The 26,908-nt window shown below is 42.5% G+C and overlaps 1 protein-coding gene across 1 annotated transcript in view; it reads right to left on the reverse strand.

Moving 5' to 3' along the window:
- Positions 1-13,887, reverse strand: part of LOC139284383 (protein unc-13 homolog B-like) — a 100,375-nt gene extending 86,488 nt beyond the window's left edge. The window contains exons 1-2 of the mRNA XM_070904637.1: positions 13,854-13,887; positions 12,245-12,458 (exon numbers count right to left, since the gene is read on the reverse strand). Of these exons, the coding sequence (XP_070760738.1) occupies positions 12,245-12,458; positions 13,854-13,878 (239 nt within the window). The 5' untranslated portion in view covers positions 13,879-13,887. The remainder of the gene's footprint in view (positions 1-12,244; positions 12,459-13,853) is intronic.
- Positions 13,888-26,908: the final 13,021 nt, after the last annotated feature.

A 26,908-nucleotide genomic window follows, 5' to 3' on the forward strand; every position in this document is an offset into this window, starting at 1 on the left:
CAATCAATGCCAATGTAGATTGACCTTGGGTGGCTGATTTCCTCCTGTGATATTTTAGCTCCAGTAGAGGCCTCATCAAATCCACTGTTGGATGTAGGTTGTTTGGTTTCCTTTGAACCTTGCTGTTTTGACATGTCTGATTCAGATACAGCCATGTTATCTGTGAGGGCAGCAATCTGTTTGGAAACTTCTGTAGATGTAACCTCTGACAATGTTTCTGAATGTTCTACTGAACCGCCTACATTTAAAATTCCTTTGGGTGTCATGGTATCCTGTGGTTTAGCTAGTGAAGATTCAGAAGGGGGCAAGTCTTTCCCTGCTGTCTCTCTTGCTGGGATTGTATTTAGTGCTGCCTGTGGTTGCTGATAGTCTTGAGAAATGGATGGAGACTTGAAACCGTACATTGGTGACTCATTGGAGTGACAGACCACAGGTGATGTCATCGGGGATGCTTGAGGGCTCACACCACATAAAACTGAACCTTTTCCTTTGTATTGTGATTCAGTAATTAGTGATGATGCTGGAGCCAACTCTGTCTGCAGGGCTGCAGATTGATCTTTGGATAATTGAGATGGTGAAGAAGCAGCTAGTTCACCTCCTCCTGTCAGTGGGCTAGATTCAGCAAAGGATTTTGTTTGAGTTGTTGGAGATTTAAGAAGGCTTTTCCTGTTTGACACCTCATAATCTTCATCTGTTAATTTAAAAGCAGAGTCATCTTGGTCACTAACAAGTGTTGGTGTGCAAGGCAGATGGTATTCTGGTATTTTAACAACAGCTGTTTCTGGGGCAATTGTATCGTCAACATTGCGCTGCAAGAGAGATGCTCTTAATGCAAAGGCTGTTTTCTTATCAGGAGTAACTGCAACATGGCTGACAGCAGGAGTCTGTGTTGGAGTAACTTGTGTCCTGTGGTCCACAGGTATAGACACAATCTGAGTGTGGTGGGGCATAACAGCAACTGGTTTTGTACTAACAGAGGGTTGTGAATCTAAACCAGTAAATAATGAAATCAAACCCTTAACAGAGGCAGATCCTGCTGGTGTTGAAGATACCTCCGGTCCTTGCATTTCAGCTCCAAAGCCTTGGTTGAGATAACTACTCTTTACTTGTTTTACAAGCATTGCGTCATGTTTTGTGGTGGGTTGTGATACAAGTGCACTAACCTCTGATACACGTTGAATTGAAACCACAGTACTTAAGGGTACAGTTGGTGTGTCATATTGCTGGACAGCAACAGGACATTGGCTTGAATCAGGTTGTTTTGAGAGTTGAAGAGGTTCTTTTGCATAATAGTCTGTACTGGCAAAGCTCTGCACAGGCTGTATGTCAAAAGCCTGTACAGAAGGATCTGTTCTGTTTCTATCATGTGCTTGCTGAATAACCAAAGCAGGCAATGACTGAACATTCAAAGATGGCGTGGTAGGAACAGTTTGGGATCTACCACTCAGTTGCTGAGTAGAAAATGGAGGCAATGCCTGTCCATCACTTGTCATAGTTCCACTATCTGAAGGGCTTTCTCCAATGCTCTCATAGCTGTCCACAGTTGGCTGCTTGATAAGAATTTTGGGTCTAAAGGTCATGTCATGCTGAACAGTTGTATCTTGTCTTTGCAACTTTTGAGCCTTTGGCTGAGATCTAACAATGGGCGAAGTCCAAACAATTTCTGCACCTGGTTCCTGGTATTGCTGTTGAGGGATTGAATGTTGTGTTTGCAGCTGAGGAATGTTTGGGTATGCACTGTTTAGTGAGAATGTAGCAGATGCAGTGTCCTGGGGAGCTAAATTCTGAAAAGGTTGTATCGTCCTTTGATTAGGCACCAAAGAAGGAACTGAAGTAGTCATTGGGGCAGAGTTCAGTCCTGTTCCTGACTGCATTCTGCAATGTATTCCAGGCTGGGCGATGGCCTGATTATCAGTGGAATATTCCCTATGTTGTAGTGACTTCTGAGTTTGAAATGCTGTAAGTTCACTGAACTCCTTAGGAGTGGGTGGGGGTATATATTCCTGCTGACGGTAAAGACTACTTTGAGACATAGAAGCCTCATAGGGAGAGGAAAGATCCGTTGCATCTTGATGACCAATAATTGTGGTGTTGTTTTGAGGATCCACAGTTAGGTCAACAATACCCAGTAATGTTTTCTTTTCTAATTGCCTTCCAGTTTGCATTCTTTCAAACATTTCTTTCTTTGCTTTGTTATTAGTGAAATTCACGGGCTGTCCATCCTCAGTGTGTTCAGTGTGATTACTTGAAATGCTAGTTGTATTTAGCCTGTCTTTTGCAGAGAAGTCCACCGGCTTATTTTGTTGGTGTGTGTCCTTCAAGGTGGTCCTTGAGCCAGAAAAGACTTCATTACTGTGATAGGTAGATATCTGCCTATGCAATGTCTCAGTTGTGTTGACTCCACTCAAGGCTTGTCTTCCTTGTTGATGTATAGATTGCTCCACTATGAGTGGTACACCAACAGAACCACTCCTTGGTACAATTGCTGTGTTTCTGATCAATGGCACAGCTCCAGTTGACAAGATATTCGGAACTGTTTCTGATTGTTTCTGCTGTGGTTTTGGAGACATGTCTAAGAAGCTTTTGACGCAGTTGGCAGGTGCTGATGGTCTTTGATCTATTTCCCGACATCCACTGTGCACAAATCCTTGTTGCATCTGTTCTTGCAACCCTACTAGTGTCTGTTGCCTTTTAGGTGGCTCCTGGGAGGGGTTTATTTCGACAATTAGTGGCACACCAACAGAATCTCTTTGGGAATATGCCAAGCTTGATGGCCTTGTCCTTACCAGTGATACTGGATCTGAATAGTTTAGCACTGTGTCTGATTTACATGTCTTTGTTGACATATCTAATGTGCCTTTAACAGAATTTGCGGGAGCTGTAGAGAGTGGATAAGGACTGGACACACCATTGGTCTCACTTAAACTGGAGCACTGCACTGTCATACAGCTGGAAAGTGGTTTCTGCAGAACAGGGACAATATTTCTATCCAGGGTTTGCTGTTTCTGCACAGAGATCAAGGTTTGAGGTTGCTTCTGGTATGTTGACTCCATTGGTGTTAGATCAACTACCAGGGGAATACCAACAGAATCTTTTCTGGCAACTGCTCTTGCACTAGGCTTATTAACAAGCGAAATTGCTTCACTTTGAGTAGACTCACATTCTGGTAGTGTTGTTCTCAGTGTGGCTTGGGTTGGCTTGGGTGACATATCCAATGCTGCAGCTGTGACAGGTTTTGTTGAAGTGGATGTCTGATGTGTCTGAACAGTGGCTGGCAACCATAAAGTTGATTGATTTGACAGGGAAACGACACAAGGTGTGCTCTGCTGTGATTGTTGTTGATATAGAATAGAATCTGAGTGGCACTGCTCCTTATTCTCAAACTCCTGCTGTGCATTTGCAGGGGAGCTGATCTTAATGTTACCAAGAGGTTCTTGAGAAGAGATATTTACAACTAGTGGTACACCAACAGAATTTTTTCGTGCAAGTTCACGGGCACTTGGCTTGCCTCTCGTTAGTGGTATAGCTTCAGTAAGAGCATCATCTTTTCTTACTTCTGGAACCACCTCCTTTAATTTGGCAGATTTAGAAGTCATATCAAGTGTGGCCTTAACTGTGTTGGCTGGTGCTGTGGCTTGGTGGGGTGGTTTACAAATTTCAGGGGATTCAGAAGACTGACCTAAAAGAGACTGCTGTCTTGGTAACAATGCCCTCCTTCTACCAGATGGAATCTCCTCTTTCGTAACAGAGCATTTTACCTGATTACCTGTAATAGTATGAGAATGATATTCCTCAACAGGTAGTGAATTAATACACTCTGTTGTCTGTCCCTGAGGCTCTGGTGATTCTCCTCTAAATGACAAATCAATGGATTCGTGTTGACTAGAACTTTTTGCCTCTTCAGAAAGTAATGGTTTTCTCTTTGTCAATGGCAGTGCCTCACAGAGAGGATCCTTTGATGCCACAACAGTTTGCAGAGTCTGCTGGGTTGTGGTCCTGGCAGACATATCTAATGTAGCTTTAAATGAGTTTGCTGGTGCAGTTGCTCTCCTACTGTCAACAGGAATCTGCTGTCTGAAACCAGTTGTAATTATTGGTGGACTTTGTTGCATCTTTAGGTGCACATTGAATGAAGAATCCAGTTGCTGTCTGTGAGGGTCCACTTGTTTTCTCATAACAGGGCTTACCAGTGGTGAGGTACATACAGGTTGCGGTGATCCCATTTTTGCAGGTTGTTTGAGACCTCCATCAAGCCCAGATGCTTTACTGGAAATATGAGTAATTGAAGAGCTATTTGCTGCTGAAAACATTACGTTAGGGTCAGAACTCTTTGGTAATTCCTCAGACGATGTAAGAGACTGCTTGGATGAAATATCTACTGCACTTTTTCCAGAGGCTGTAGCATCAATTTGGTTTGTCTCAGTTATAGAGGTAGAGTGGGAGGCTAGTGGTCCTTGGATATACATTGTAGAAGAGGTATGGCCAACTCTAACCTCTGGACTGGACAATCTTCTCTCTGATTTGCGGTGTTGATCAACTGGCTTATAGTTGATCTGAGAAACTGTTGTCAGAATTGAAACTCTTGGACTTTGCTGTAATGTGCCCATAGCAGGATATTCTGAATTAGGCCATTCAACTCCTTCTTCCTCATTCTGTTTAGTAAGATCGACAGCAATTGTGGTCTCTTCAGTCACGTCCACAATTGCCTTAGTATCCATCTGCTTTTTCTCTTTAAATCTTTTCAACTTGTACTTTGTAAAGTCAACAACTTCATCTTTTTGAGCAGATTCTACATTGGCGTCTGTTGCCTCTTTTTGTTTGATATTTTTGTTTTTATTAATTGTGGCAGAAAAATCTAGAACTTTATTGCTTATTTGAGGGTCAATAGGAGTGCCAAAGTTTTGATGTCTATTGTAAAGGTGGGCTTCATTATATGTAATTGAACTGTCATTCAGTATATGTAACTGTGGTGTAAATTCTTGAGATGATCCTTGTGGCTGCTTTTGAGACAGGGATGATGTTTGGTCCACCGCTGAAGTACTGCTGACTTTGCTAATGTCACACATCCCTGTGACTGTAGTCTTATTTGCTTGTGATAATACTCTGGGTTTGTCTACCTGAGATGACTGCCTTGCAAGCTGGGGTCTCTGTGGAGAAACAGAAGGCACAGGCACAGGCACAGCTACAGTTGTAGTAGATGAAGTTGGTAAACTCCTAATTGAAGTTGCCTGTGCTGAAAGAGCTGAAGAGGCTTTAGTAACAGCTGGTGTTGTCGGCAGTTTCCTTCCCAACTGTACTGGTATTTTTGAAGCTGAAGGAGTCTCCGGAAGATTTCTGGAATTTTTTGAAGTCTCTGAAACCTTGCTAGGCACTGATGGTGATGTAGCAGGTGTTGATGATGACAGTATAGAGCTTGACTTTTGTCTTGGTTGGTCTGCAAGTGTATCACCTACATGTGCAATCCTGATTTCAGGAACTGGGTGATGTCTGTTTGGAGAGATTTGTGTTGAATAGCACCTTGGAGAAGGTGCAGGTGAGAGTGTAAGCACATCTTTTATCCCCTGATTCTTCCAGTATGGCCCTCCATGTCCCCCTTTCAGTGACTTTAAAGTAAGATCAGCTGCCTCCATTGGCTCCTCTTGATAGCTATAACTATTTTGTACTGATTCCACCTTGATCTTTTTAAGCTTGTACACAGTAAAGTCTACAGGCTGGTCTGCTTGAGAAGATACAGATTCCTGAAACATTTGAGAGAAGCTTGCCAAATTCATGTTCATTATTTTTTCACCTTTTCTAAGGGCAGAAGTTAGGTCCTCGGGTGCATCTGAAAGCACTAATTTATTCTGTTGCTGGCCTGGAATCCAAAAACCTTTATCTTCGGTGCAGAGGGGGATTTTAAAACCACAAAGGGTCACTTTGTCCTTTTCTTTTTGTTTGAGAATGTTAGCAATATTTTCAGTGATATTTCCGAGAGCTTGTACATCCTCTGGTGCAGCACAGGCATAAAGGTGTCTACCAACTCTGTCAGTTAAAAGGGAATAAATGTATTCCTCATCTGTATAAACATAATATCCACAATCCCCAACCTCAGCTGGCCACCATAACCCTTGCTCCAATAGTGAAAGCCATTGTTGATACCACTCAGAATCATGAAAGAGCATTTCGTCATCCACATCCCCTGTAGCTCCAGCAGACCTGCTTAAATCCATAGCACCACGTGTTAAATCCACTGGACCCTTTTTTGTGGCAAGTCGTTTTAAAAACTCAGTTGCTGATTTCAAACCAAAGTCTACATTTTCTACATCACTACTAACACCAGTTTTTCCCACTACTTTGCTGAATTCCTGTACACTGCATTCTGTAAGCGACTGGCATCTACTTAACCGTGTCTTTGTTTTTTCCATGGACAAATTTAGAGCACTACTTCCAACAATCCAAGGTTTACTTTTCTTGTCAGGATCATTCAAATGGTCACAGCTACTCCAGGGTTTCTTGTCTCTGCAACTCATGTCAAACAAAACAAGATCTTCATCTGGCTCAAGAAAGCGATTTCCGCTCTCAAAAAGCTGGGCAGCAGCATCCCTCCAAGGATGTGAGGGTATATTGAAGTCACTGATGTCCATTTCTGTTGGATTTAACCATATGTGATTCTCCAATTGAGGTGCTCTAACCTTTGATGGTATATGCCCTTGGCATGTCTGGGAACGTTCCTGAACTTGAGTGGCAAGGGCTTCAGCAAGGGCATAATCATTGAGTTGCTGCCACAGAAGAGCTTCTATGAGACATTGATGCTCATAGAGCTCTGGTGGAATAACACCATGCTCTGTAAAGTTGTATAAAAGATCCTTGTAACCATATTCATGAGCTGTCCCATACAAGAGACGCTGAATTTCCTCAAGATATTGTTGGGTTGAGGAAATTGTAGGATCTTGCCAAAGCTGAGATTGCAGAGGTTCTCTGTGGGTATCAGCAACTGAAGTAGATGTGACAACAGCAGCTGTGAGTGTTGTTGTACTTGAAGAGATATCCTCCTTACTCTTTGGTAGTAAACGATCAAGAAGGCCTTTTTCGGGTTCCTTTCCAGGAGTGCTACTGTCACTGGGGCCTGTTTTGAAAATGCTGGATAACAAACCAGGAGATGTGCTACTTGTGCTGGTTTTTGGTTCCTCCATCCCAAGCTGAGGGGTTGATGGCTGCTGTGTCTTTGATGACTCCTCTGTGACACTAAAAATACCAGAGAGGAAACCTTTTTGAGCTGGACCTTTTAAATCCTTATCTGGGGCCACATCTTGGGAGGAATGCATCTCTACTGGTTTGGTTCTCTGAATCTGTGGTCGACTCTGTCCTACACGTGGCTGATGTTGTTGCTGTGACATTTGAAGGTTTACCTGATCAGATGGTGACGATGACTGTTCAATGGTACCTGAAATTTTGTTCATCAGGCCAGAGAATAATCCCCCTGATTCAGACTGGGCTGGATTTTGCCCAGACTTAACAGATGATTGACCTGCCTGAGCAGGTTGAGATGACTGTTGTTCCTCTGGTACATTTTCGCCAGATGCAAGCTTCAGAATACCTGAAAGCAAGCCTCCACTTTGACTAGGCTGTTGGGTTGCTGTATGTTGAGGACTTGCCATTTTGCCAGACTGTTGCTGGTGTTGAGGTGACGTCTGACCAAATAGACCAGACAAGAATCCTCCTTGCTGACTGGGTTGAGACGTTTGTTGACCTGCAGAATGACCAGGTCCAACAATGTTTGATTTATTGCCCTGTTGAGACCCAGTCTGTGGGGTGGTCTGTTGTTGTACATCTGAAGATGCTAACTTATTAAAAAGCCCAGACAATAGTCCACTCTGCTGTGGCTCCGGTGCAGAGGCAGCAGGTTGTGGAGGTATCTGGTTTTGCCTACGCAGAGGCTGCCTATTGCCTTGTTGGGGTTGCTGCTGGTTTGGATGACTAACAGGTGGCTGCTGCTGTGCTAGAGGAGTAGAACCTGCCGAAAATAGTCCAGAGAAGAAGCCTCCCTGTTGATTAGGTGGTTGCTGGGTTGTCTTAGGGCCTGCTCTTTGCGCCTGTTGCTGCTCTGGTTGACTCCCCACTGTAGGCTGTGGGTTTCCTGCATCTGCAATTTTGTTGAATAATCCAGTAAAAATCCCTCCAGGATTACTGGGGGGCTGTTGTGGAGGGACTTGCTTTTGCTGTTGTAGGTTTTGTCTATTGCCCGGTTGCTGACTAGGTTGGTGCCTGGATGGGCCACTCTGTTGCTGGTTTTGTGAGGGCTGGGCTAGGTTTGCAGGAGCAGAGTCTTGGGCCCCAAGTCCAAAAAGACCAGATAAGAAGCCTCCTTGTTGAGGAGGTGCTTGCTGCGCTGGTTGTTTTTTAGTCTCTTGAGCACCAGACTCTGATTGTAGCTGAGATGGAGCAGGATTGGGTTCCACGATCTTGTTAAAAAGTCCAGACAACATGTTACCTGATTGCTGATTTGGTTGTGTAGATTGTGTAGCCAGAGGTTCTTTTGGTGGCTGGGAAGCGGTTTCTGTGAGTTTCAACAAACCCCCTAACAATCCACTAGATTGAGGCATTGTTGCTGTTGCTTTTGGAGGTAATTGTTCTGTTGTTTGGTCAGGCTGTTGCTGTTGGTTTGGTTGTTGATCTGAGGCTTCAGCTTGTCTTAGTTGCTGCTCAGGTTGACCTTTGTCAGGGGCAGCTGCTTCTGTTGAACCTAATTTAATCAATCCTGACAAAATCCCTGTTGACTGAGTAGGAGGAGTGGTCCCTTGACTCAAGTTTTTTCCAGGTCCTTCCGTTTTCACTGTAGGATCAGGTGCATCTGGCTGTGACTCTTGACTGGACGGAGTTGGTTGAGACCCAGTTACTGTGTCTGTAGCTTTTTTCAAGAGCCCAGATAATAGTCCTCCTGTAGGTGGCTGTGTAGCAGCAGGTGACTGATTTGTGGGAGCAGAAACATTATCAGAGGCAAATTTTAAAAATCCAGACAACAATCCTGACTGTTGTGTGGCAGAAGTATGTTGTGTTTGGGGAGAAGACTGGGAAGTAGATGAAAATAGGCCTGAAAATAGCCCACCTTGTTGAGGTTGACTATCCCCTCCCTGTGTTTTCTTGTCAGAAGACACATCTTCTGTTGATCCTAGTTTCAACAATCCAGAAAGAATTCCTTGAGCCTGCGAGGCTTGTGGTTGTGATCTGGCTTGTTCCTCAGGCAATGGAGGACCTTGACCTTTAGATGTGACATTTGTTTCAGGCTGGGCATCTGTCCTGCACTGGGGATCTTTTTCAGACATTGTTTGTTCTTGAGACAATTGTTCTGTTCTGCAGACAGTGCTCTCTGTGGTGTCGGGCATCATTTGTTCAGTGTGTGGCTCAGTTTGGCCACTAGGTTTGGTTAGCGTCACAGTGGGGGTCACTTGTGGTTTTGCAGGTTCCTTAGCAGGTTCACTTGGGGCTACCTTAAACAGGTTTGAAAACCAGCCTGTTTCTGTGTTTGCTTTTGGTACGCTTTCAAGAAGTGCAACACGACTTGGAGAGGGAGTTCTTGCAGGGCTGGGGGATGGACTTTTTGGTGTGGCACTGGCATCTTCACCAGATGCAAACTTAAGAATCCCTGAGAGCACACCTTCTGTTTTTGGTTGGGTTGGTGTGGAAATATTTTCAGAGGAGAAAAATGGAATTTTGAGTTTGCCGCCTAAAAATGACTCCTCTGCAGGCTTGGTGTCAGTTTGCGAGGAATTTTCAGGAGGAACTGTTGATATGAGGGTAGAGAGAGATTTCTTAAAAGGACTGAAGAATCCTGTTTCCTCTGAGCTACTTTCAGGTTTTGGTTCAGAAATTGCAGAGGTTCTTCTCTGCTGAATATCAGGGAGCTCACCAGATGACTCTGTCTCTGGAAGAAGCTCTACTGACCCAGTTTCTTGAAACAGCTCAATTGATCCACTTCCTGTATCTGGCAAAAGATCAACTGATCCACTTCCTGAACCTGCTCTCGTCTCATCTGATAACTGTCGCTCTGTTTGTGAGCCTTCTCTATTGGGACTTGTGGCTCTGTTTACAGACCCTTGCTGGGATTCATTGCTTGCAGCAGATGCACTTCTTTGCTCTGATGGCTGAGGTGATGGCTCTCTAGATGGCGGTGCACTGGAAAAAAGTCTCAAAGGACTAAGCCTTCCTAACATGGATTCAAACCCAGATGTGGGTTGGTTAGCAGCGGTTGCACTGCCTTGTGCCCCAGTGCCAACATTTGTTGACGCCTGATCAGTGTCAGCTTGCCGACTGGATTCAGAGGATTGAAATGGCAAAAGAGACTGAAGGGAAAACTTTTTTTCTGTTGTGGGCTCCTGAGAGGCAGGGGGAACTACGGCAACTGGGGGGGAAGTACCACCACTTTTGGGAATAAATGAAAGCAGCTTTGAAATACCAGATTCAGGTTGGGGTGATGCTTGGGAGGTAAGTGGATCTGTTGCAGTGGTACCAGATGTTTCTGTGGCTTCAGTGCTAGCTTTAGGGATCAAAGAGAGCAGTTTTGAAATACCAGAGTCCGCCTGTGGTGGCTGGGGGGGTGGAGTTATGCCAGAGGCTACCACGTCAGTGGTAGACTTTGATCCTGTGATTGTACTGAATAATGAGCTCATGGCATTCTTTACTCCAGCTATGCCCTGTTCAACAGCACTATCCTCCTTAACTTCAGGTTTGACTTCATTGCTATTACTGTCCCCAGGTTGCACAACTTTATCGGTTGGCAGTGCTGGGAGTTTCCTTCTAATTGGTTTAGGCATTGATTCATAGTTGTTGATCTCCTCTTCTTTTACAGCCAGGTATTCTGACACAGAGTGAACTAAGCTCTGAAGTTCATCCATTGCATCTACATATTCATCACTTGGCTCCTCTACAGGAGACAACATAGGATCTTGTCCGCGACCTGTTCTCCCTTTGCTTGAATAGCCTTGTCCTCCAAGAGGTGACATATACTTGCCAGGGTAGTAGTAACTTTCATATTCATAACTAGCATCCCCCTCAGTGAATGTCAGCTCATCTAATTCCTCCTCAGATCCAAAGGAATACTGCATCTCATCTGAACCGACTGAGCCATATTCACTCCTCCCCCTGATCCTTGCAGCCTCTTCCCGAGCAGCCTCCTCCTCACGAAAAGCTGCATAGCTCTCAAGTGTGTCTTCTAAGGCAGTTTTGGCCCACAGTCTAGTCTTGTAAAGGAGACCTTCTCTGTCTGTCTGCTGTCGTTGCTGTTTGACGGAGGGAATTATATCAATTTCAGGAGGGGACGATTCATCTTCAAAGCTGCCGGCTTCCTTATAAACTAACCGTACTTCTCCACTACCAAAGCCATGCCTCTGTCTGTGTGGCCTGCCATGCGGCTCCTCTGTATCCTCAGGGGATAGTGCATCACATTCTACTGTCTGATAGAACCTGCTACCTTTGGACTCACAAGAGTTGTCACTGATCCGGTAGATGATGCTTTTATCTTCGTCCTCCCACATTTTCTGCTCAGCGTCCAAGTAATCATCCAAGACACCTGAGTCAGGCACTTTATATTTACTCTCCCAATCCTCCACACCCATACCTGAGTCAACAGGGATTATTCTTACTCCACCCTTACTGTTTGATCGCCTGGATTCAAGAAAAATAAAAAAAAAGTGCCATGCAGGAAGCAGTGGAAGATGATGCAAAGAAAAGGCAAGAAAGAGAAATGAATCAAGACATGAATCAAAAACAGCAGATCATGCAAAGAAAGTGTTCATGCAAGTAAAGAAATAGAATAGCACATGAAAAAAGCCAAGTACACATGTAGAAGGAAAAGTATTTTGTTTGATAATGCAGCTGTTTTCTGCTTGTATGTCTATATTTTGGTAGGCTAGCTAGTTGTAAATATAGTTAGAAAATATCTATAAACTGGTACAAGCAACAAGTTAACAGTGTTAAATTAATTAGACGCCTAATATGACCAACAAAAGAAATAATTACTGCATCCAGTAATGCTACTGGTGCTGTATGTTATACAGAACGACTATCTAAAGCTGTGCCACTTCCGCTTTCAAATGGGACCTTTTTAAAGACAGTGGTGGTATGTCAATGGATTCTGTTGCTCTTGGTAACTTGACTCCTCAAAGCAAAGAGCGCATATGCAATAATTAAGTGATTAAGTGATTCTCAAGTGGCACTGCAGAGAGTTGTGTGTTTGCTTATGTGTGTCTGTGAGTGGGTGTGTGTTTACCTGGGCCCCCTCATTTCTCTGTAGTCTAGCTCATAGCTTTGTATAGAGTCAGACTCCCTGGACAGGGTTTGATGTTGGACCCTGCGTCCTATAGGGTACTGGTGCACTGACGAATTTGTCTGGGAGGTGTTGTGGAACCGTGGAGGTCTGTTGCCAGTTTCACTGCGGTAGTCACTATCGCGGTCATCCACTGCACTATCATGGTCATCAAAAGCTGAGCAAAGACAACACAAACAGTTCAGCAAAACACAAACTAGATACTCTAATTCCTAAAATGAATTAATTTCAAAACATGCAGGAAACTCTAAGACCTCCAATAGATTTTTTTCACTTATTAGTTTTAATGTGAGCCCTCTGCAAGACCTAAGTATTAGGCAGTCTGTTCACTGCTCATAAACACTGTGAAACTTTATCCTGCCTCCACCCTCCCCTTGTACTGCAGACATGCCATTGTAAGCACATAGTAAGCCAGAGTGCAACTCTAAACAAACTGTCAAACAAACAATTGTCCAATAGTACATCACTGCTCATATTCAGAGATTTGATCTGAGAGGCAGGCTGTTAGGACACTGCTATGACGTCAGGAAGACTTCCAAACAATAAAATTTGTTTGAATAAAAAGCTCCCTCTTGTGGTAAGAGGCATGTATTACAAAACCATGAACACCATGCTGATAATGGCATGAACAACACGAAATGATTATAAATTCATGTCACAATTTAATAATGTAACTCCAAATGCCACTTAAAATATGTCAACAAACTTGGCACCCACACATTAATCTGTATTCCGATCAGGAGGATACAAGACAGTGAAATTTCAAATACAATGAAGACAAACAACGGATTCAGACCAAAACATGCAGTGTTCCTTATTTAAAAAGAAAGGAAAAGAGCAGTCCTGTACCATGCAGAAGTGACAATGACAAGTCACGGGGGGGGGGGGGGACACACAACCACTATACGTACTCTGCTGGTCAGTCCATCCGAAATAACTCCAACTGCCTGGTGGCATGGAGGCAAGTGTTCAAAGAAGTCAGGAAGAAAAGTGAACTTCATTACTGAAGAATCAAACCAGTAAATGTAACTGGTGTTTGGCCAAATGAGTATGTAACATGTAATGGGACTGAAAACACCCAAATCTGTGAAGCTTGATGGTGAATGGTGAATGGTAACACCAGTATGAGATAAATACAAACTAAGTGAAGCAATGTGAAGAAGTCACATGAAGTAATGTGATGAATAATTCCACATAGTACAGTATGAGTGATCAGCACTACCACAACAAACACAGCTCTTCATAACTACCATTGGTGCATCCAAAAATCCTCTTTATTGTGCAAACAGTAAGCTTGATCTTTTAAAAATCAGTGGGGATCGTTTAATATAAGCTGGCACTGAAGTGGGTTTAAATGTATGAGACAAAATGCATCAGCACTTGACTGTTGGCTGATATGAAATGTCTTTTCCACGAGGAGGAATGAGGAGGAAAAACATCCTTTGTCATCAGCATGGGATGACACATTAGTGAACAAAGGACCCACACAAACACACGGAAACATACATGATAGCATGAACGCGTTGTGCCAGATGTTTACTGTTGTACTCACAGCACTGAGAGGGCACAGATGCCATTCGTCTTCTCTGGACCTCTTCCTGCAGCGGATACTGCCACAAGAGAAACATACAGACAAAAAGCAGAAGAGAAAGAAATTGTGAGGGGGTCAGCGGAGGTCAACTGAATCAAAATGTTTTAATTGTAAAAAGGCACGTGTGAGTACGGTATTTATAGATCTTCTGTGATGTAATAAGTGTTATTTTTCATTAGATGGCAGCAGAGAGCCAACACACATTGGACACTGTGCACACTGTGACGTGATAGTTGGTAAAAACTAAATAAATAAGGAGAACGCTCTCAAAAGCTCTCAATAAATACTGATAGCAATCTTATAAACAGCACAGTTTCTTTAAAATGTAAACTGACATAAATGAAAATGAGATTTCAGATGCATTATTTCTTGCTCCCATGAAACCTGCAAACATTTCTTATCTGTTTCACACAGTAGAAGATTCACTCTGCATGCTCGCTGAACTTCTGCTGCACTTCAGCTCCAGACGGGGGAAAGGTTTGTAATTGAATATTTCATTTTGTCACAACCCAGCTCAAGACTGGACACTAAAAATAAGATTATTTTACATGAAAGGAAATTAAGATAAAGACAAACAAAATACAACAGAACCACAGAGGGTGGAAGCCAGAGGAGAGAGAGAGACTGGGTGATTGCCACCAGCTTATATATATATATATATATTCAAATCTATTTTCTGGCTTTCTGCAATATGGATGGACGCAGGATACATTAAATGCATGACAGAGGAAAGCACCTTTTAAATGTTTTTATTATTCATATTACGTTTTTACACAAAAAAGACCAGAATGCCATCATTCTGTACGGCTTGTAAAATGTAGTTTCAAGTGACACCAATGGTCTGTATTACCACTCTAAGACTTTTTGGGGGATTCCCCATTGTTTTGTCAGCATTAACATCTCCTTTGAGACGCCTGAATGAACAATTTAACCTCTCTAATAGCTTAGTAATGTGTAACTTATAAACAGGAAATAGACTTTTTCAGTAAACTCACCTCGTCATGTATCCGCATGGTGTTGATCCGCTCCAGTTTACTGGTCCAGTACTGAGCCTCGTCTTCTGGGATATCTGGACAGATGGATTGGACAGAAGAAATAGACGGATTGAAAGTGAGAAAAATTGAAAAAGTGACAAGGCAAATGTGTGGAGGAGAGTGTAAGAGAGGGTGGTGAAAGAGGGGAAGTGGAGGAAATTCAGACATGTAGGATGGAGGGATAGGTGGAGGGATGGATGGTGGGATTGAAGACGGGGTGATGAAGAGAGAAAGTAAATAATGGAGGAGGAAGGAGAGCACAAAACACAGAATGTTCAAGAAGAAATGAAAGACCACAGGCACTGTAGCTCCACCCTTCCCTTAGTCGCCTCTCCTCCATGCTCCCTATCCCGTCCTGTCTTATCCCATCCACGTAGCTTGATGTGCTCCCATCTTATATTCATGTGTGTTTAATAGCTGATGAGGAGGTTTCCTTTTGGGGCCCCAGAAATAGAATTAAAAACCACCTCAGGGGCCTCACAGGTCCTCCCCAAAACCAGAGAAAGAAAAGTCGTCGGGGTAGAAGAAGAGAAAAAGACGAGAATAGGGAAATGTAAAAGCCTGGCTACGGTCTCATGTTCCAAAGTAAAACAATTAGTCAGTCATAAATATGTTGGAAGTACAGTGTAAACACCTGTATATCTCAACAATCTCAACAATCTATCTTACATGTCTAAGTCCAAGTATAAAGTTTCAAATCTAAACTTTAATGTGAGTTTGTGTCCACAGTTTTAAATGTTATCAACACTGCTTTGGGGGATGTAAACTGGATTTGTTAACATTTTGTCAAATTGGCATCCTTAAAAGTGTGCCGAATGAGCTATTAGCAATTCCTGTTTGCAATGTACCCATGGATATACAGACAGCTATCACTGGATTACTTCAATACTGAAGGAAACCTATAAATGTGATGATTCTCAGGCATGTTCTGCAGTTACAAGGAGTGTCTTGTTATTCATGAGCGCTTATTAAGCTGGACATCGCAGATAATGCTATCCTCAGAAAGTGTAGGTCACACTGAATTTAAAGATAAAAACCCCTGGCTTATACTGCAAACACGTTTGTGTGTTTCAGTATGTCTCATTGTGATAAGTGATGTCCAGAAAGATGCAACTCACTATTGATTAGTACCTGTGTTGTAAACTGGATGTCAATTACTTTAACTTTTTTTTAAAAAAGGATTTGTCAAAGTCAGCTAAAACAGGGAAACTGCTATCTTATCTCCATCTTCAGGCCCTGACGAGTGGACAGCAGCATGAACAGTGCCATCTTGACATTAGGTGAGTGTTGATAAATAGAGTGCCAGGCAGTGCAAGAGGAAAGGCACAGACAGCTACCCGAGAAACAAAATGGGCTAAAGAAATGTTGCTATTTATGCTGCAGAAGAGTGCTGAGGAATATTTAGGATTATATTTCAGGCAACCAAAACGTCACCGTGAAGAAACTCTTCATAAAAACTTCATGAACCCTAGTGGTACTTCCACAAGCTCTAATATATGGGGCCTCAACAAGGAAGCCCATGGGGATAAACCATGGCAGCCCAACACAAGTCAGTTATTAGCAGAAATAAACCGCCTTGTGAAAAGTGTGTCTTTCAAACAAAGGAAAATGTTGTACTTTGTGTTGGTTTAACACCTGGCTGATAAAAGCACCAGGTTCAATCCGTAATGTGTTTGATATAGAGCGACATAATAACGTCTTTTCATACTTTCTCAATGTTGGAATGTGTGTAAGCTAGTAAGACTGCTATATTAGCTCAATGCACCACAATCTTGTTGTGCAATTAACATTCACTTCGTTAAGTTGGCTTTGTGTGATTTGCACAGACTATTTTAGTATTGTTCTGTGTTGATAGCGGCTAAAATATCTCTTAAATATGCTGACATGTAGAACTCAATCAGAGCTTGTCAGTTTTTTTTTTTTACATAAAAAGTAGTAATTCATGATTTGAGCAGAAATGTTTATTATCATACAAGTTGTTACAGATTGGCGTTTAATATTGTTGGAAAATCTTTAGGCTACAATGCTATATTCTGTCAGGATATTAAAGGACGGTTATGTTCTTATTTTTGTTTTCCTTCCTTAGATCTTTCTGTGTGGAGATTACAATACCGCCTATTTACATATTAACCTAAGATGGCAGTTTGACCATCATTCAAGGGTGCTATACTATCAGGTTTTTTAAGCTAAATCTCTGTGGCTACGTGTTTGTGTGTTTTTGAACATATGCATACCAAAGGGCACCTCAAAGCGGGTGTCCAGCAGCACTTGGTGTGGAGTTGGGTTGGTGGTACCGCAGATCTCATCCTCCCTCATTAACACCTCAGAGTCAAGAGATGTCCACTTTCCTGGTCCCTCCTGACAAAGACAAACACAGAGAGAAAGAGGAACATTCAATCATTCAGAATCAAAAGCGTCAACATGGTAATTGAGGGTGCGGGTGGGCTGAGCAGGAATGACATTCAATAAATCTGAGCAAAGATGAAAAGACGCATAAAGTGAGGAACAACACTGGCAGTTCAGACCGTAACAGAAAGGGGCTGAGCGTTTACTTTCAAACTGAGGGGAGAAGTCAAACATTGGGGGCTGCATTATTAATGACTACAAGTGTGCTCGCTGCACCACTTTAAAACTCCAGAAAAAGTAATGAGGTCTGGAGGCGAGACAAGCAGCACCGCTAAAATGAGCTGGCAACTGCTTCTAACTGGCAACCTGTGAGAGTCCTTTTAAAGACAGGAAAAAGATGGTGTTTTAATAAGCAAACACTGGTAGGTGGAAGGTGTGTGTGTGTGTGTGTGTGTGTGTGTTTATTTTGAGGGTTGTTCCGAGCTTATGCAGCCTAAACAGCTCATACTGTATAAAATTATTAATTTTAACACAGCAGCCTAACAGTACGTCTTCCAGTTGGCATAAACGCAGCGTTATCCAAAATGGCCAAAGACAGCATCCATCTGGTTGTTGATTGATCAAATGATTCATATTATGCTGGAAGTGATTCCCCTACAGTAACTACAGTACTTCTTTGATCAATCTGTGGGAAAATATATTGCAAAGTTTGTCTGAAGAAGCTAATATGAGGCTTCAGCAGTCTGAGTTCATCAGATCAAGTAAGTGTTTTTCACAGTTACAGTGTTTTTAGTACCAAAATCCCTCTTTGTGTTATCATTCTTCCTCCACAGCTCAGCACTGAAGCACTGTCTGAAGGAGCATAAAGAGGGAATTTAAAAGAAAAACACTGTGATTTTGGAAGATAAACCAATTAACATTAACTCAAATTGACATCTGAAGCCTTGCATACTTCAAATAAACTTTTGTCTTCGATTAGAAACGCAATGGGAAGGGATATCTCAACAGCCAGCAAAACCTTAGTGGACCTTAAATTGAGATAATTTCGTCACACATTCTGATCCTTAGGTCAAGAATGAACTTCTGTGCTCAAGATTGCGCAAAAGTCTTGTGTGTGTGACATCATAATAATTGATGAACACTGTGTTGACACTGTGTGCAAGGATGAAATGATGAGGGCGTGTCTGTGCTGGAGGTGCGTTACCTCGTCAGACTGTTGTATGGTGTCCAGGGGTATCAGCGCTGTGCCGATCATAGTGTCCCAGATCAAACCTTTGTTCCACAGCTCCACCACCAGACCCGACTCCAGATGATTGATCTCACTGTAGACACAGACAAACACACATTAACTGCATTACATACAAAGTAAAAGAGGACTGAAGACTGGGGGTTTTCCACTTCTTCATCTGTGTATTCCAACCAAACGTGATCTATAAAACACATCCCATCCTGTCAACTGGAGGATTTTTCCCATGAAAGGTTGGCTCGACACAGCAGTTGAGAATATGCAAACACGTTTAGCGAAATATGAATGTTGTGGATTATCAGCCTGCTTTGGGTGTTCAAGTGTGTTTATGTATACAGTACTATTGTGGTTTGTTCCAAGTAACTACTGGTAACCAATTCCCGAACATTGAATGACAGACGGCTGCAAGAACTCAGAGGTAGTGATGAAAAACTCACATCAGATTGAGCTTAAGGACGACATAAGGTAGTATCCATTTCTTAAATATGTATCGTCATGAGTAATAATACAATACGCTGGAGTTTTTTGTGGGTTTGTACTGTTGTACCACGCTGTTAGGGATGACGTGAGAATACTTGTAATTACTGCTGTGTAGTAACAGAGCAGGTGGTTGTCTCACACTGATTTTCTTGAGCTGTCATTTAAAGAAAAGTGTTTGCCAGGATTTTTTTGATTATGTGGTCTTTGTTGACGTTTGATTTTAGTGTATTACAAATGTGAGTGCCAAGAAATTGGAAAGAGGTAGTTTTGGGTTTTGGGGCAAGGTTTGCATCTGAATCTGACACGAGCTGACCTGGTATCAAAACGCCATGAGATTTATTTCTGGGAAATTCTTCCGGTATTTTGTTTCATAAAACTACAATTTCACAAATTTAACTGACATAAAAACACAGAATGGGATTTGTTTTCCTTTTCTGAACTCACAATGGTTGCATCCTAGTGGCTAAACTTGATCTATTTTAAAGATCTGGTCTGTGTTGCTGCTTCACCAGCGACATCAATTAGCGTTCTAAATTTGGTCCATATACTTTTATGTACATACTGCAGCGTTTCACTCTGGCGTTGGCCTTAGTCTGACACAATACAGCACCTCTCCTCTCCCCTCAGGTCAGTAAGTGGGCCAGTCTTATCCTAAAGCCGTGAGGGTGAAGGATGACAGCCGCCATTTTCTGACAGATCTGTCTTAAAGAGAAGACAGCAGGCAAACTGTCTCCCCTCCTCATCTGCATATTCATATTCACAGTCCCATTCATATTCATATTGCCTCAGTTTGGCTGTCAGTCATCTCTGATGACACTTCACAGCTGGGATGATGGAGAGAAGAGGGTGGGCGGGAGACGCTGGCTGGAAAGTCTGTGTGTGTGTGTGTGTGTGTGTTCGTGTAGCTACTGAAGAAGTCAGCCAGCTGAGCAACGTGTCGAGTCAAAATGAAGATGTTCCTACATGTTAGCATGATCGCCATTAACCGTCTCTCGTGTGTTTGCTTGTTTACTTGCTTGTGTGCCTGTGAAGTCTTTGTGAAGACTTTGCAACAATGGTTAACGTTGTAAAAGAGATCATATTCTACACATATTGTGCCAATAATGATTCCTGAACTGAGAAGAGTGAAATGAGAGCAGAGGCCAGAGACCAGTCCAGGTAGGAGGGGAATTCTGGGCACAATATGGCTGAGGCACCAACACGTGCAGCCACCTGCATCCAAAATTCAATGTGTTTTGGACCCAAACAGTCTGCACATATCAGAAATCAGCTCCAACCATCTGCTTTCAAACCATGGATATAATAAAAAGATGATGAATCTAAAGCCCAGCACGAAATGCCACCACCACGAATTACATGAAAATAATTAATTCATTAAAAAAGATAATTGATATGAGTGTAGGTGGCCTTTTAAATATATACTTAGACTTTATTCAAAGTATTTTTATAAGAATTCAGAGAGTAAAAAAAAAAAAAGACAAAGCAATCAGAGAAATCATACGTTATGTTAACAATATAAAATGTTTGGATCTGAAACTCAGCTTCAAAATGCATAAAGTGATAAGAAACCATGACATACATCTCGTCTCAATCTACACCGAAATATGAATCACTTGTTTTTCAACCCGCAACCTAAATTTCCATCACATTTCACTGAAATCAAGTTCATGTCAAAAGTGAGGTTTTAATACATACCCTAGTCAAAAGCTTGTCAATAGTATTTTTACTTTCTATGTATGGATGAACTGTGATTGCCTCGGGTCTAACTGATTTGATTGCCCTCTTGACTTTCCAGCCTCCCTCGTTTTGGATCCAAAATGCAAAAATACCATTTGGACAATTTCTGTGTTTTGCTAGTGCACCGAGCAGTTATCCAGAGTTATTTTGGGAGTACGAGTCCCAAAAAGGCCACGATAAACTCCACCCATCAGAATAATGTATTGTGTAACACGACAGTTAAACCTGGATCAGCTGGTTTAAAGAACAAAAACAACAACAAAACAAGTGTCTTGTGATCCACAGCCTGATTTTAATCCATGAGATTATTTAATTGAAACCATGAAACATAAAACCCCAAATAGGATTAGAAATAGGTCTGACGTTGTCCATCCGTACAGTCTGTCTCCAACCTGTCTCTGACTCACAGACCGGATGTGTGTGTGTGTGTGTGTGTGTGAGAGAGAGATCTTGAAGCTTTACATCCGACTCTGGCATATGCCCTCCATCAAAGCCCATCCATTATTTAGGGAATGGTTTGTGTTGTAAGAGGGAATCAAATGGTGTATTTTTATCACTCAGAAGCCACATGCAGACAAACACACGCCTGCCTGACCTCCACACAGCCATCTTGTGTTTAAGAGCAGAGAAAGAAATTGAAAAAAGAAAGGAGGAGGTTGAGACGAGGGGAAAGTAAAGCGTGTGCGGTCGCGCTGAGCACGAGGCTTGATGGAAATTATGGACTGAGAGGGAAGATTGGGGGCACTTTGGGGAACAACAGGTGAAGTCACTGGTGAAATACAGCTTTTTACACGTTTCTGTGAGAAAGCCTCAACACTGGCAGGGACACTGCTCTCCCACCTCATGAATCAAGGCATAAAATTACCAAGTTACGGCTCAGATTTGTCAATTACAACATATTTCACGAATATTAATGTGATAAAACACAATTTTAAGCCTGCAGAACACTTTTTTTTGTCATGCAGCAATGATTATTGAGTTGATAAAATAACAGATATCAGTCTTGTCATACTGGTCATATGGCCACTGTTATGAATGACCATCTTGCTTGGCTGATAGGAAGTGGAAAGAAAAATGAGGCCCACCTAAACAAAACACCCAACTGCCGTTTAAAAGTTGTAATTACGACTGGGAAGCTCAGATTTGGCACTTAACAATGCGACAGTACATCAGCCAAAGTCCGTTGTTCAATGTAATTAAACCCAAGTCTAATGGATATGTTACAGTACTTTAATCCTCACATGACCAACTCCGTAATGACTCTTGATGACATGAATGCTTTGAAGCTGTTAACGTGTGAATCTTTCCCATCCATCCCCTATAACGTTAAAACTGCATTACCTCCCCTGCAGTAAATGAAAGGATCTTTGCTACGTCGCTAAAACTGCTATCTGAGTTACGCTTTCTTAAAGTTAAAGTTAGATGTGAGGAATAATACTCCTCAGCACTGAGAGTGACCGATCGATTGATTGATTGTCAGCGTAAATAAGAGCAAAGGGGAAAGGCTGTGATCAGACAGCAGTAAATCCTTCCTGTCATTATAACTTGATAAAGTCATTGGCTAAAGACTAACAGAGGTTGATGTGGACGGAAGGAAAAAGGTCACCATTTTTTTTTTTTTTAAACTTATACGCTGCTTAATTGACAGAGAACTGGAAGGAAAGAGCAGACGTTGACCTAAAGAATCAGTCTTACACACAGAAAACACCCAAACAGCGATGGAAGAAGAGTCTCGAGAGGCTTCTCCACGTTCTGAATTTGAAGTAAACACAGAAACACTTTCTACCAGGATTACGACATTTCCTAACAAGACTTTGTTAATTTACCACAGTTTAAGTGTCTAATTAATGACTTAGTTTTTCCTTTTTATTTGAAATTTCCCTCTAAATAAAAGGAACACAGGGAAGTCAATGGTTTTATATTAGTATATAGCATTACAGTAATAGTTACCTACATTAGACACACAGCTACACAGTGTGACCCGATACAGGAGATCTCTGAACTGTGTCAGCCAAGTCCTCTAAAGATTACGAGTGGGTTGTGAGGTGAGAAAGAAGCAGCAGTGACAGAAACCTCGTGACCTCCGACACAACACTGTAAATCAGGTCAAAAGATTAAGACCTTCAGTAGTAATGTGAGGACAGCGTCGAGAGGGACAGACAAACAGAGACAGGATGAGAAAGAGCGAGACTACATACTAGGCCGGACAAGGCATCTATCCCGCTGGCCTTGCAAGTGACTCCTGCGAGAGAGAAAACAAACGGCTGAGACGGACAGCGAGAGACTGAATCAAAAGACGCATTAGAAGAGACGAGCACGTGAGGCCTAGTGACCCTGAGTGTAGAAGATCAACATTCAACTGCTTATCCCCTTATCCCACTAGCCAACCAACCCACCAATCAGCCGTCACACACACACACACAAGCAGCTGTTCAGTGACCACCAACATATCAAACCATCAATTTTAATACAGACTAGACAAGAATATGAGGCAACAAAGGATGGACAGACACTGCAGAGCGACAGAGAGAAGGAGGAGGTTTCCATAAATATAAGAGAACATTTTATGATAAATAATAGGGAATGATTAATGAAGGGACAAATAAATATGAGACCTTGCAAAAGTAAAAGACTAGGCAATAATGAGCAAGAGAAAACACATGAAACCAAGTAAAAATAAGATCACTTTTTGCAGTTGTACACATGCCAGGGGACAATTTTATCCCGTTGGCCGTCATGTGTTGTGGCAGTGACAGATTCCAGACAGATTATGGGCAGAAGTGCAATGATTGGCCTGCCAAAGTGGATGTGTTGGAGTGACGTTTGCAAGACTAAAAGCAACACAAATCATAACACACACAATTGTTGCTTTGCTATAGTGTAAAAGTGGGCTCGCCTATAAAACATCAGGTGCAGGTGTTTCAGCGGGTGCTTTCACACGCTGACAGTGACCTTAAAAGTGTCGCCTTGGAGGCCGAGAGGGGTTAATGCGCCAAGCATGAACCGCAACATCCCCGGTTCTCATCCGGCTTGGGATGTAATTCCCTCTCTCTGTCGCTCGCTCTCTCTTTCCTCATTTCCTGTCATCTCACTTCTGCTGCTGTCAAATAAAGACATAAACTCTAAAGCCACGAAAGCCACCCCAGAGTTCATTACAGCTCATGATACTATCGTACTGATCTGAACAAACAACATGCTGACAGTTTTGCAGCTGCTTTAACTACAGTGGGGCCAAAACTATTTAAATTTCCTCCAAAATGACATGAATGCCTCTAAGTCAAAAGCAACTTTTAATGTCAGTTTACCCACTGGAGTCTGGTATGTATTTGACTGGTGCTGATGCTACAGGAGAGGTCATGCTTCATCTTTGGAAGCATGAATATCCACAGTTAATATCTTGGAAATGTGATTTGAATATCTTTCCATGGACCAAACTGTTGGTCAAAGTGAAATATTTACTGACGGTGGCACTAGACACGAGGTCAAAGGGTCACCCAAATCACTCTTAACTCGTATGCAATTGGTCTGTGAGTTTCCTGAGCCGCTAAATTATATATATAGGTCCGGGTCCGTATAGGACGGCGTCTGGGTCCGGGCTCGGACCGCGGTCAGCCTGTTAGTGACCCATGCTCTACAGTTTAATCAAGCTGCAGAGTAAATGACTACAGGGATGGAAACTGGATTGGACAAGACAGAAAAGACACATGTAACTTTTCCACCGTGGAAGACAAAATGAATCCAGGTGTTGCAGTGTTTGAGAATCACCAGTCTTTGTCATTTCATCGTCACAGAAAATGTGGTAAAAAGGTTCTTTTTTTATCTAAATTACATAAAAACTTTTTTTTTCTCAAACAAAAAGCATTTTCATTATAAAGAGAAAATGTTTTCACCTTGGAGGGCTTTAACCAAAAGTGTTGCAGGGAAATTTTGAATACCTTTTCTAGATGAATCCAGCGTACATACAACCAGAAAATGCCTCATTAACCACCTTCTCTTTCATTTTCCTACAAATGTACCTCATGTTGAGGAGAGACGCTTCAAAGCAGTGTGTGTTAAACCCTCCGGCCTAAATGGATGGCTTACAGCTGGAACAATCATGATTTTAAAAAGGTTAACAGCCAGCTGCAAACAGAGGGAGTGTTATCAGCAGGGGAGAGAGTGCAGACGGGTGTACTGCTACCATTCTCTGCTACACTCTACTTTTGTGCAGGAGTGTGAGGGTGGCAGGATGGGCGAGCACAAGCCAGGCTCAGTCCAAACTCTTCTCTGAGTCGGCCTCCATCCCGCTCTCTCTTTAATCTGCTGTATGTTCATCCAGGCCAGAATGACAGCATGCTAAAGTATGGCTGCTAATCCTACAACCTGGAAGCCTCTACCCGACACACAGTGTATATATATAGAGCAAGATATATGCCCATGCACGTTCATACAGTACAGCAAATCTAATCACACTCAAATAAGCTTTGAACACTGACGTACTCCCCTTGTGCATGAACACAACACCGGTCACTGAAAAGGTGAGGAACTTAAAGTAGCAGCTAAAGTCAGCGGCTGCATGAACCGTCAGCCTTAAGCGACCTGCCCTTTTACAGATGTGGCTGGTTTAGTTGATTCACAGAGAGATTCCAAGTTAAAGAGTCAGACTGCACATCTGGCAGGGCCTCAGTGCCTCCACCCAGCTGGGAGAAGGTCGCATCCCTGCAGTTCCCAAGCAACGCAACCATGAGTGAAGTTTGATGACGACACATTGCAGACACACTACTTAGTGTTGCTGAAAGTGTTATGTGCATTTTTTTTTTTTATTTAAATAAAATAAAGACCAAACAAATATAAAGTCCAGTTTCTGTTTTTTTGGGGGGGGTCGCCTGCTCACTCCCTCTTGTATTGTGGGTATCCTTATCTGTGTGTGTACAGTTCTGGTGTGAAGAGGACAATTACTGTAACGCTCCTTACTTTACTCCAACATTTTCCCTCCATTCACCCATTTTCTGGGTTTCTTCGGGGTGGCCAGGGGGCTGGAGCCTATCCCAGTTTAGGTCCCATAAAACTTTCCAACTGACTTAACCTGCTTGTCTTTGCCACACAACTTTTCTAGATTCTGATTTGCTAACAATACAGTTATTCATTCTATATCCTGTAAATGAAAGATTATCTGGTGCCTGGTGGGTTTTACAAAGGAAGTGGGGTTCCACATTTTCTAAGTGTTAACAGCGGTTTGTAAAAGGGTAAGCAGCATGAGCAGTGACCACTGAGGCTGAACAGAAATAGAAAAGAGACTCAGGGCATTCAGTGTCAGAGTACTGCCCACACAGGTAACACCACAGAAAGGGGCACTTAGCACCAAAGATTTCACCAAAGTATGAAAAAAGGTTTATGAGCCTGCTAGTTAACAAGTCTAAAGCTGCACCCAGAAACATGGTATGCTTTGAAGCTAAGTCTCAACCATTACATTATAACCTGCAAATCTAATGCTGGTACTGTGTGAACAAAAGGACCCCCCCACCAGCCTGAGACTTCAGGGCTAATTAGCCATTTAGCATAAGAGGCCATGGGGTTTCCTTTGTATTTAATCGTCAACATATTTTCAATCATTATGGTCACACTAGATGCTTTTCTTACTTGAGGCGAACTCTTGATATAATTTGCCAGAATCACCGTCTCACTGTGAAACACGAGCCTAAGAATCATACGTCTCTATTTCTTCAACGGTGTACATGTAGGAAAGGACAGACAAGTGTGACGTGTTGTTGATTCGTTGTCTGAAGCAGTTATATTTCAAAGAGAGAGACGTGATGAAAGTGAAAACAACAGTCTGAGTAGATCTGATAGAGGATAGGGTAATAGCAGAGATTACGAACAGCATGCAGCGGGGAGGAGAGTCTTATGTAATGGATGTGGATCTACAGTCAGTCTCTCCAATCCCTCTAATCAAGTCTAGGGGGATCAGTCTGCAGGAAAGATCTGTGTCTGCTGTACAGTACAATACATAACTGTCGTGTGTGTTTGTGAGCGTGTATTACTCATGTTGAGGGGACATAAATCACGTTATGGGGACTTGAGTCTAGTCCCCATAATGTAAATCATTACATTTTACTGTGAAGACTTGGTTTAAGGTTAGGCTTAGGGTTAGGTTTAGGTTAAGGTTAAGTTAAAAGAGAGGCTGTCTACGGGTT

Source organism: Enoplosus armatus, chromosome 4, assembly GCF_043641665.1.
Source record: "Enoplosus armatus isolate fEnoArm2 chromosome 4, fEnoArm2.hap1, whole genome shotgun sequence".
Lineage (NCBI taxonomy): Eukaryota > Metazoa > Chordata > Actinopteri > Centrarchiformes > Enoplosidae > Enoplosus > Enoplosus armatus.